The sequence below is a fragment of the Pygocentrus nattereri genome, chromosome 8 (genome assembly GCF_015220715.1).
Source record: "Pygocentrus nattereri isolate fPygNat1 chromosome 8, fPygNat1.pri, whole genome shotgun sequence".
In the NCBI taxonomy this organism is placed as follows: Eukaryota; Metazoa; Chordata; class Actinopteri; order Characiformes; family Serrasalmidae; genus Pygocentrus; species Pygocentrus nattereri.
This window is the reverse complement of record NC_051218.1, coordinates 12,047,517-12,059,135: the sequence shown is the minus strand read 5'-3', so window position 1 is coordinate 12,059,135 and position 11,619 is coordinate 12,047,517. Positions and strand designations below refer to the sequence as shown.

The window sequence follows — 11,619 nt, the reverse complement described above, 5'->3', positions numbered from 1 at the left end:
ACAAACATCTGCTTGCAGGGATTTATTCTAACAATTTGTCCTAATCTTCTTTTTAATCTAACCACAGATTCAACAGGTTAATGTCACTGTGGTAAATGGAAACAGAATTTTAAACGATTTAAAGGGACCTTTTCAAAAAAAATTTATTATACAACTGAACGGTGCTGAAAGAGAAATGACGCAGACTACCTCTCATCTGGAGACAGAAACACACACACAAAAAATCTGAATCCTGAACAGAATCTGACTAATATCAGATAAGCCACAGTCTGTGGACTTAAAAAGGCATTTAGCCAGTGCATTAACATTCACTGCCCATCAAACTGCCCAGTCATGAATGTCTTTCAAATTCAGTCTTGGCACAAGATACGTAATCTCATTTAAATCCTTACTGGGACTTCTTTTTTTGCTACAGGGCAACATATATTCCATAATTATTTTGGTATGCATTTCTCTCTTCAACTGCATCCTTCAGAGCTCATCACAGCTGTTTTAGGGACTCCCCTGTAGCTTCTTCTCCTTCTCCTTGTTTCTGCTTACAAAACATGCCCTTGTATAGAGCTTTCTCCTTCTGGTAGTCTTTCTTGAGCCTCTCCTCCACTCGCTGGAGCTGTTTCTTCACATTGGTATCTGAGAAACATGCACATATTGAAGTGAATATCCTGTTTAAGTGCCCTATTCAAAGAACTTCTATTTTTCATTTGTGTTCTTTTCAGTTTTACCCTTTTTTATACTGATACATTAACAACGCAGGTACCAAAGTTGGCATCTCTTCACAATTATTAACTTAGTCTTGTGCACTTAAATTGATCTTAATATATTCTATGTAGGTTATTAGTACTGACATCAATAGCAGAAATATGTGACTACCACTTTGTAAGAGCAGTTAGCTCTGTCACAATCATGATATGGATAATGCAAAATAACACTTTTGCAAAAAGTTGAAAAATGATCAGATGTGCAGAAAAGCTCAATTTTGTTTTTTTTCTTACCATTGGGTTGCCCTCTGCTGGCCTGGAGAAGGTACTGACGGGCAGTCTGAGCATCGCCCAGCTCAAGTGTGGCCACTCCAGCTCTGTACAGCGCTTTAACGTCTCCAGGCCTCCAGCGCAGAACCTTCAGACTGTATTCCTGCACGTGGGTGTAGTCTACAACTTGACGCTGCAGTAAACATGCTGCACAATAAAGAAAACCAGAGGTATCAGTCCTTTCTGCAGTTATATAGTTCACTGTATAAGAGAAGGAGAGATTAGTTCCTTTTGAAAAAACATACTAAATGGTCTGTCAAAACAATACATCACCGACCGTAACACCTTCAACTGTGAAGTATGACAAGATATTTTGATGCAATGTCAAATTTTTAAAAAATGTAAACAATTTGTGGATTTGTGAACAATAAACTCGCAACTGTTTTGATGGCTCAGAGCTGTGGGCCACACTTACGGAATGCCTAAAGTTTGGTAATTTCTAACCATCACTTGCTGCTGTCCTGCCTTTGGTTGATGATAGATGAGGTGTGAGATATCAAATACCTGCCAGGTTGTTATAGCAGTCTACTTGAGTGCTCCTGAGAAGTTCTTCTTGTTCCGGGGTGAGGGTGGGCAACTGAGAACCGAATCCTTTAAGTGTTGACATCACTTCTGAGTCGAGGCCGCGAAGAACAATCAAGGCACGGTGATAACGTCCGATGGCGGAGCGCACTTTCTTCTCCCGGTAAAATGAGTTCCCTTCCATTTTTAACCGCATGGCCTCAGCCAGCTGGGCTTCCACTTGTGAGCTGGAGCCTCCGGAGGCCCCGGAGCATGACGCCGAGCAGCTCTCCTCCTCGGGGCTTTCCTCTGCAGCAGCACCATCTGATGCCTGACAAAAAAAAAAAAACCTGTCAGCAATGCAGGACTGTGAATTTGCATAGGCAGCTGAAACTTAAAACTGATTCTCATAGTAGACCCTCATGGAAAACACGCATAGTCATACTACAGGAATGTGCTGAAGGATTTCTACAACAATCTTACAGTAATTTGGGCCATTGCTACTGGATACCACATGAGTATAATACTGTAGCGTATTCAAAATGTTCTGCATGTTGATTTTGGAGCATTGGTTCGCCTGCAGTTAGTCCGGGTGGTCTCTACAACTATTTTGTATGTTAAGACGTGGTGTAATAACGTCCTGAGCAGAGAATGACTAATATACACACCTGCGTGTATATTAGTCCTGCCCTGTGAAAATGCTGGCCCTCCCCATATAATAATTTTCTACTATAATAATTTTTTTGATATAATTTTGTATAGATCATTATAGTAGTATTATACAACATTTCAGAAAGTGTGTATTTTCATATATACAACATCTCCTTAGTTGTAACATCCAGTCTTCATCCAGTTTCTCCAGTCTTGAGGTGAGTGGTATGGCAAAATGTATCATCATGATACTTCAGGACATTTTTTTACGATACACTATGCATCACGATATTTATCTTTTTTGACATCTGATAAATTAGAACAAAGTAAGTAATGCCACATTTAAAAAATACTATATGAATCCAATTATTTGTATTCAAAATTTCACACACTGTGCTGCTCTGAATCCAACTAAACAGGGCAAATCATGCTTTAGTTTTAAAATCAGTTCAAAAGTGATTTTAAGTTACTGATGATATCCACGATGCTCAGAAAAGCATATTGTGACACAGTGATGTAATATATCACAATATCAATAAATACTGTCGTATTCCCAACTCCACTCCAGTCTCACTGATTTAAAACTACAGGACATTCAATGACCTGGATGATTAAACACCTTCACAGACTGACTGGTCCCTTTTGAAATGTCTAATTTCCTTCCTCATTAACTTACCCAACACATATTGACAGTAAACGCTGTCAAGCACATAAATAAATCTTAATGCAGGTAGAGAAAAGCAAAGAACGAGCTATTAATGGCCAGCTTTATTGCTAATGTTTTAGCTAATTTATCTAGCTAAACGTCTCGTGCACCAAACTATCGTAGACTAACGTTAATAATTCAGAATCTAACTTTCATTCATTCATAGACATTTTACAGGTGCACAAATACAGTTTTCTCGGTTTCTATTTTTGCAGAGAGAAGTAAAACATCCTCAAAACCCTTTCATGTAATAAAGGTAATCAGGTGACTTCATTTGTTTTGAATGAGATCCACGCAGCCAGAGGTGTCAGAGATCCACGAGGGCGCCTCCCTCACTCCTCATCTCCCTGCCCTCCCCCAAAACAAGACAGAACAACTCACCGCCAACAGGTCGGCACCACGACTGTTTATCACGCTTACCTTTTTGTCCATTTGTGAGCTGAAAGATGGAAGATTAACAGCTGGACTCCGTCTGCTGGGTGGACTGGGATATTAAAACTGTACTAGAAAGATCTTTGCTCTTCGCTTTCGTTGTAGTTCTGAGCGCCACTCGGACACATACCGCCCCCTAGCGCCACTGTCATTGCACCCAGAACCTGGATAGTGACGCCAGTTTAGCAGTTTTGATAGATGCAACTTTTCCGGACTGTCATGGCAACTTTGCTCATCACAAAGCACCCAGCAACAAATACAGCTACTTTTAACATTTATTTGAAATTAAAGGGCACACATTTTCCCTCTAAGTGATACAAACCTTACTTTCTGTCACAGTCACAACACTGGTCTGACTGCAAAGGTGAACTTTGATTTAAAAATAAATTAACTAAAATGTAATTGTTCAACAATGAGTAATTGTAATTAATTAGATGTAAAATTAGATGTATCGTGTTTTAAATGTTTTTTATTTCGATGTATTTGTGTTTTTTTATTGCGTTGATATTACTTTTACAAAAAAAAAAATGTGATAGTAAACAAATAGATCTAAAATCACACTTTTCGTCCAGGTGACCAGTATGTTTAAGTAGGCATTGTGTATTTTATGTTATGACTGAGTTTACGTCACTAGGTAACGACGTCATCACGCGATATCATGGCGCGTGATTTAGCAACGTTTAACAACAAAATTGACCAGCCTGCAGAAACTTCGCCTGAAAATGAGTTGGCAACATCGCTAGACGATCAGAATCAGAATCAAAACGTGCACAAGGAATTTCTCTTGGTACAGGTGTCAACATAGAATTGAAGGGGAACTCCACCAATTTTTCAAAAGTTCCACACATTTAAGTGGTTCATATATAAACAAAGTCATTCAGAGCAGTTTGGTGTGAAATGCGCTGTTTTCGAGAAACTTACTGAGTCAGAGTTTTTGTCAGTGGTGGTGATAGGAACCAGACATCCACCTCTAAAAGTTGCGTCCCAGAAAGATTTTACACCAGACGGTTATTTGTGTAAAAGAGATTTGTGATAAAGGTTTGGCCTAAAGAGTCTTGTTAACCCATTTATTTTAATCCACTCTTAGTGGAGGTACAAGCAAGGCGTTATAAGTCAAAATAGTCCCCAAGGAAAACATATTCTTCAGATTTTCTCTGGAGTTCTCTGGAGGTGTCTGATCCACTCAGACCAGCGTAACACACCACCATGTCAGTATTACTGCGGTGCTGAGAATGAGCCACCGCCCAAGTAGTACCTGCTCTGTGAGAGTCCATGGGGGTCCTGAGCACTGAAGAACAGGGTAAAAGGGGGCAAAAAAGTATCAGAGAAACAGATGGACTACAGTCTGTAACTGTAGAACTACAATGTGCACCTATATGGTAAGTGGAGCTGTTAAAATGGGCAATGAGCATAGAAACAAGGAGGTGGTCATAATGTTTGGCCTAATCAGTGCATTTGCTTCATTCATGTCACCGTTTGAGGTCTGATGATAATAAAAGAGGCTTCCCCAATTTTTAATCCCACATTCCATCACGTGCTGCCTCTGACTTAAGAAGCTGGTTCTTTTAAGGGTTATTTAGTAAAGACAATGTTTCTATGTAGAACCAGGAACACTCAAAGAACTCTTTGCATGATTAACATTCTTTGCATCACGAAAGGGTTCTTCATGTGCTGTATATGTTTCTATATAGAATCTTTTTGAAAAGGATTTTATATAGGCACCCAGAGGAGTTTGATGTCAAGCTTGTAAAGAAGTAGAAGAACCCTTTTGGCTGGAATGCAGAAGCCATTTCAAAAAGTTTCTATATATAGAACAATCTACAACACATTCATGCTCATTTCCCATCAATCTGAAGAACGCTTTCTTGATGCAAAGAAACCTTCAAACTACATAGAACCATTTTTCTTTACTAAGGAACCCTTAAAGAACCATCTTTTTTTAAGTGTACCATAGAAACAATAAATCTATGTCAAAATACATCAGTGCATGTGAAAATGTATGAAAATACTGTCTAATGCATTTTACTGTTTGAAATGATCATAATTGAAAATATTAGCAAATGAACCTTTAACATGGCAAAAGCAAGTGTTGTGGGTATTGATACTCTGTGAAAATGCAGTTATGATTTGATATCGTGCTTATTTGAAATACATTGTGTGTGAGTGTTTTACTGCACACATACATGGTTAATGCAAAGTACAACACACACACACAGACGTCAGTTCCATTTAGTTATTTCTGCACCCTTTATTAAAACTGCATGCAATTAAAAAATAACAACAAATACAAATAAAAGCATTTTATTGAATTTTGATGTAATAAGTACACTATTTGGCAATTTTCACGCATTGCAAAAATATATTTGATAAATACATTTGAAATGTATTTTTCCATGTGGGCAGCGAGTCCAGATTGCATTTAAACAGTAACACGAAGAAAACGATCTGAAACACTACAGGGAGGAAAGCAGCAGCTGTACCTTCATTACATTTCAAGGCAGATTGGATTCAATTCTGACTCCATATCACAATTTTTTGCTTCATGTATTGCTTTCAGAGGTCAGTAACAGAGCTTTTGTATGTAGTCTGTATGACACTGTCGAAAAATAATGACGTTATATTGCATTTTCCCACTGTTGTGATGCTTTTCGATTTGGCACAGATTCTCCTCTACAGAGACGGCTCTGCAGTGATGCTCTGGAATGCAGAAGCAGTGAGGAGAGTCTACACGACCAGCCGCAGATAAATCTTCATTTCTAAGCCCAGGAGCTTCACATAATCCTAATATGGGCGCTTTTAAGCCGCTGGAAACACACAACTAACACATGACCCAGTTTGAAGTTGGGGGGGGGTCTTTGCTGGTCTGCTTACATAACCGTTGATCTACTGGCCCACTTATTTTGAGAGCGGCGAGGCAGCCCCACCCCTCTGTTAACCCATTCATGTCCAGCCACAATTGGTTTCATAAGGAAAAACGCCACAGAACATGTTCTGAATGGGCTGAAGTGCTGCGGGTTGTTGTACTTTGGAAGAGCATCTAACAGAACCTATTTGATTTGTTGATTACATGTAATTTTAGTATTTTATTCACAATATTTTAAACGATTTGTTGTTTTTATTAAAAATCAGTAGGTGAACAAAAATAATTTAATATGGAAAAGTAAGTCGTTTGTGTTTAAGGTACATTATTATATTTTTTAATTATAAAAAAAACATTTGGATAGAAATTGATTAAATGGATCAAAATTAATTAAAACATGAATATGTCCTAATGGATTATTACGGATTTATTGCGGATTTTATTATATATTATTATGTAAGTATTTTATATTTTATGCCCATCAATCCTGTTATTAGTGCTTAAATGTTATTTTCGTGGACTGGTCCGTGGAATTTTCCACACTGCATTGATTATTTGAAAGGACGAGTGTGGCAAAACGGACCAATCAGCTTTGAGAACGTCACGTCGGAATGTGTGACGTAGGGTCGGAGGGGTGGAGTTCCTGCGTCTGACTGATAGTGAGCAGCTGCGTCTGACTGATAGTGAACGTGCAGCACGGGCTCTAATTTAGACCATAATCGATAGTAAGTAAAGAGGCGCGGCCGGGGTGAGCGCTCTGTCCCGGGTCATACGCGGAGTCCAGTTCTGCTCTGGCCGAAGACATGGAGCTGGTTCGGCGGCTGTTGCTCGCACACTGCGCCGCCCACACCCTGTCCGTGATCGCGGGCCTGCTGGTGGTTGTGCCACTAGCACTCAACGGCTCTGCGTTTAAGGGGCGTTGTGCGCTCTTCAGCCGGGGGTTCTGGCGGACAGAGAACCTGACTGTGGGCGGCGGCGAGGCAGAAGAAGTCACGCACCTGGTCGTGCAGCAGTGGGGGCCGCCCGCTGCTTGTCAGTTCGCCACTTTTGTTGGGGTCTTCACTGTGCTGTACGGCGCTACGCAGAGCTGGAGGAGTTTATTTTACCTGCACCGCAGGCACGACGAGTGAGTAACGTTAACTGTAAGCAATTGATAAGTGTGTTGTAGGCTTTTAGTCATAATAATAATAATTATATGAAGTGTTTTAGGCTATATTGTTTTTTTATTAGCAGTATGAAATTAACATATACAATGGCCTAAATGGTCGCATATCCGCCTTTATTATAATAATTACATATTACTACTACTATTAACGTATATGCATATACATTTGCATCATAGTTTGCTAACATCATAGACTGTTAAGCACAGTTGTGTTCAGGCTAATACTGCAATATTAAAAAGTGATAATCACCTGTAAGCTATTCATATATAAACCTTTGCTACTGGGTGGCCCTGTGATCAGTATATGATCAGTATAGTCTCTTGGCCTCTGGCTGCCTGGCCATAGCAGTAATAATTTCTTGTCTGTCTCTGCTGCAGCACCTTGTTCTCTGCTTTCCTCACACTGCTGCTGAGCCTGTGCCTGCTTTTCCTTTCTGGAGGAGCAAGTGTGACCCTCACCCTCGGCCTGGTGTCCTGGTGCGACACTGTCACTGATCAGAACACTCGGCCATACAGGTAAGAACCCTGACTAGCTTTTGATCTTGGTGCTGATTTGGTAGGGAAAGAGTTGGAATGGTGATTAGGTTCTGTGTATGTATGTGTGTGTGTGTGTGTGTGTGTGTGTGTGTGTGTGTGTTATTTATTTATTTATGTGTGTATATATTCCTTTGTAGTACTGTTATGCTTTTGTGAGTGATACCTATTGATTTCTTCAGAAGTGAACATGTTTTTTAGGCTGTAAACCTATAGAAACTTTGAAAGGTTGAGCAATTACATTATAACACACTTTTCTGAGCATATCATAGGCATTGTCAGTTATTTAAACACTAAAGAGAGCATAATCAACATGTTTAATTGGATTTGGTGCAGCGTTGCATGTGGAAAAAAACTCATAGGATTTACAGTTGTGTTGGAAAAGTTTGGATGCCACTGCTCAAATTGCATATTTTGTTGATTTCTAAGTGAAAATAAATTAATATGCCCTCTACAGGGAACACGCAGGTTGCATTTTCTGCTCATTTTAGTGCATAATTTCTGTTTATTTGCTGTGTTTAATGTATGAACATTCTAAAATGTGACAACTTTTGCACAGGTCGCATTTTATCTTTTTTCCCCCTAATATGTTAAATTCAGCAAATGAACAGTAATTGCAATAAATGTGCAGAAGTGTGTTGATTAATTTTCAGTTAGAAAATCAAGAAGACATACCATTTAATCAGGGCTCAAATGTTTTGCGTATGTCTGTATAGTTTTGTTAATATACCACCTTTTATGTCTGTTGCAGGTAGTCACAAAATATATATCATGAGGCATATCATATAATGTGAACATATCCTGAAGTATTGCGATATGTTTTTGCCATATCGCCCACCTCCATATAAACTTTGTACTACGTTGTAATTATGTTGTAGTTATGCTGTATGAACAGGTTTATTAGATATTATCAGGAACACTATAAAATAAACTATGTTGATGACACTGCAATGATACTGTGCTGCCTAGATTACAGTCGTATTGAAGGTTACTGAATTTTTATTGCTGCTTATTTTTAGTCTGTGGCTTTAAAAGCAGTAGATACCTTTCTCATGTGACATGATCCCTGATTAAACCTACCATAAATCTGCCTTATAAAGTTTCTTTTGGATCACACCATATCAATGACAGTGTGAATTTGAGTCACATGCAAGAATTACACATAAGCTTGTGCTGGGCAAAACTGATTCACTGAGCTGCTCATTCATGGCTCATTGTCTCTTTAGCTGTGCCGAGTCGCAGTCTGTGCCTCTCTATCTGGACGTGGAAACCTCTTCGTTCTACTCAGAGCTCACCTGTGCACAGGTATAGCATGGCATTACATGTTTTTGCAAGTTGTACAGTTTTTTTTTTTTTTTTTTTTTGTTTTTGTTTTTTTTTGTTTTTTTTTCTGATTTGAGGTTTTATTCTCTAAAGGTTACTTTAACAGAAGTATTAACATGGGATAGCATGCTCAAACTTCTGAAACTCTCTACTGCCATAGAAGAAGCTAACAACATGATTTATACAGAATTTCCAGTTTTTTTTATTAAGTTAAACTCCTTCCAAACAAAAAAGGAAATTTGTCTATTAAAAATGAGGGAAATGTAATACTAAACCAGCCCTTCTGGTCTTATGTTAATGCAGGCTGTATGTGCCTACTATTGCTATTACATGAAATATTTTAACTTTCTTTACGTCATGTTGTGCAATAAGCAGTTCTCCGAAATTTCAAACTAGATTTATTATAGAACAAATCCAGTGTCCTGTTTTTGTCAGAACTTTAGTTTTGTTTTCTCAGCTGTAAGAAAGTTGCGCATTGAGACGGTCTGGTTTCTCAATCCAGTATGATTTGATTTTACAGAGTATGCATTTTATTTAATTATGAAAGCGCTGACTCTATATATTCACTCTCTCTTTCTGCTCTGTAGATCGCTCTGTGGTGTGTGACTGCTCTGTGGCTGACTCACTCCATCCTGTCCTTCCTGCGGCTCTACCATTCGCACAGTCAGCAGATCAGTGGACCTTGTCTGTCCCGAGAGAAGGAGCTTCTCCTGGGCCAGGCTCACCTGGACTGTCCCCTGCCTTGCCAACACATACATCCTCCACAAACACCTGCTGTCTTCATTTAGTCCCACAACTGGACTGATGTTGCTCCAAAGTTCTTCTGTAGTCGATCGGGTTATAGGTGAGCAGTAGGAGAAACCTTAAGGCCATGGCACTCTAACCAAACAAATCTCAACATTACAGTGTAGTGTATATATTGTTTTAGAATGCAAAAGAACTGATGAACCGAAGTGAAGCAGTGTGAATGGGATGAAGATTCAAAAACAATGTGAAAGGCACAAAAATTCTAGAACAGTGCGAATGGAGAGAACATACTAACGAAGTGTGAATTGGAGCAAACATTTTAGAGCAGTGTGAATTGGGGTGAACATTCTAGAACAGTGTGCATGAGGACAAACGCTGTAGAACGGTGTGAATTAGGTGACCCTTCTAGCTCAGTGTGCAGCGGGGAGTGAATGGCACAAAAATTCTAGACCCGTGTGAATGGAGAGAACATTCTAGAACAGCGTGAATGGAAGTTAACGTCACAGAACAGTGAATCAGTAAGAACATTCTAGAATAGTGTGAATGAGTGAGAACATTCTGGAATCTTCCAATAAATACCACAGACACACTTTTAAGGATAAAGAATGATCCACCACATAAACATATGCGTTTGTTGATGTTTGTTGGGTCTGCATGCTCTGGCCTTTAGGAAAAAATGTAGTGAAGATTTTTAGACACATAGAAAAGTACATCATCCACATGGAGCGTCTGGTATTATTTTTTTCACTCTCATGTTGCACTACAAGCTTTAAACACTTATTTGGCCATGCATGTCTGTGAAGAACAAGTATATGAAATGTAGTGGAAACACCAAAAAGCCCAAAAGAGAAACCTCATTATAAGTAAGCTTTAAACATTGTTTACATGATGTATTTTAAATGTAGTACTTTAAACATTACTTTGTACTTGTATTTGTAATCTTTAGTCACAAGTGCACAATTGCGCCAACACATTTTGCAAACAAAGTAGTGTTAAGCGTTTTTTTTTTTTTTTTTTTTTTTTTAAACCAGTGTTTTAGTATTAGTGTAAATGTCATTGAATGACATGCAGTGTTATTAATTTTTGCAGAAGGATGAATTTTGCAGCAGTCTTGCAATATGCAAGTAAAATACTGTCAAGAATGAGGAATACTGTGAAGTAAATGGGAAGGAAGACTAGCATGCAGCATGTGCTGAGCTCAGACCCATACTTATGTGAACATGCAGGGTTATGCATGCTTGTATGCTTCTGAAAGTACAGCTGCGCAGACCCTACACGCTCTCTCTCTCCCCCCACCGTGTGAAGGTTTTTCAGATGATGCTGTTTGTGTAGATGCAGTTACTAAGGAAAACACCCGCTCCAAACCTCCCTGGCTGTGACCCAGAGGGTGACATCATCTAGGAGGAGTGTGTAAAACAAGTAGGAATTCCAAGAATGCCCCCCTCCCCTTGATCTTTGACCCCTCAGAGAAATGTGGGTGGCTGTGGTGATGCACAGATAGCTGAGTGAGAAACTGGAGGTAATGGGAGAGAAAAGCTAGTTTGTTTTGTTGATTATTTCTAATGCTCATGTTTTCTACTGCTGTTTATATCTGTATTAAACTATTTAAATGGATCCTGTCATCTCTTGGTAAAAATAATAAAGCCTTGCAAGATGTGTTTCTGTCTTTGTT

At 39.0% G+C, this 11,619-nt stretch overlaps 2 protein-coding genes across 2 annotated transcripts; one reads left to right on the top strand and one right to left on the bottom strand.

The window, feature by feature from the left end:
* Window positions 1-117: 117 nt before the first annotated feature.
* ttc9c (tetratricopeptide repeat domain 9C) lies at window positions 118-3,454 on the bottom strand. The gene is made up of 4 exons (XM_017690138.2): window positions 3,307-3,454; window positions 1,533-1,860; window positions 993-1,175; window positions 118-630 (listed from the first exon to the last, which is right to left on the bottom strand). The coding sequence occupies exons 1-4, from the start codon at window positions 3,316-3,318 to the stop codon at window positions 482-484; spliced, it is 672 nt and encodes a 223-aa protein (XP_017545627.1). The 5' UTR covers window positions 3,319-3,454; the 3' UTR covers window positions 118-481.
* Window positions 3,455-6,808: 3,354 nt separating this feature from the next.
* zgc:153018 (uncharacterized protein LOC767701 homolog) lies at window positions 6,809-11,605 on the top strand. The gene is made up of 4 exons (XM_017690139.2): window positions 6,809-7,304; window positions 7,722-7,859; window positions 9,104-9,182; window positions 9,788-11,605. The coding sequence occupies exons 1-4, from the start codon at window positions 6,982-6,984 to the stop codon at window positions 9,986-9,988; spliced, it is 741 nt and encodes a 246-aa protein (XP_017545628.1). The 5' UTR covers window positions 6,809-6,981; the 3' UTR covers window positions 9,989-11,605.
* The last annotated feature ends 14 nt before the right edge of the window (window positions 11,606-11,619 follow it).

Bases quoted from the DNA above. Each gene is read 5' to 3' on its own strand.
- zgc:153018 (XM_017690139.2), top strand. From the start codon at position 6,982: ATGGAGCTGGTTCGGCGGCTGTTGCTCGCACACTGCGCCGCCCACACC. The intron at 7,305-7,721 runs GTGAGTAACGTT...TCTCTGCTGCAG, and splicing joins CTGCACCGCAGGCACGACGA to CACCTTGTTCTCTGCTTTCC. The intron at 9,183-9,787 runs GTATAGCATGGC...TCTGCTCTGTAG, and splicing joins CAGAGCTCACCTGTGCACAG to ATCGCTCTGTGGTGTGTGAC.
- ttc9c (XM_017690138.2), bottom strand. The intron at 1,176-1,532 runs GTATTTGATATC...TTTATTGTGCAG, and splicing joins CTGCTATAACAACCTGGCAG to CATGTTTACTGCAGCGTCAA. The intron at 631-992 runs GTAAGAAAAAAA...CATGTTTCTCAG, and splicing joins CAGCAGAGGGCAACCCAATG to ATACCAATGTGAAGAAACAG.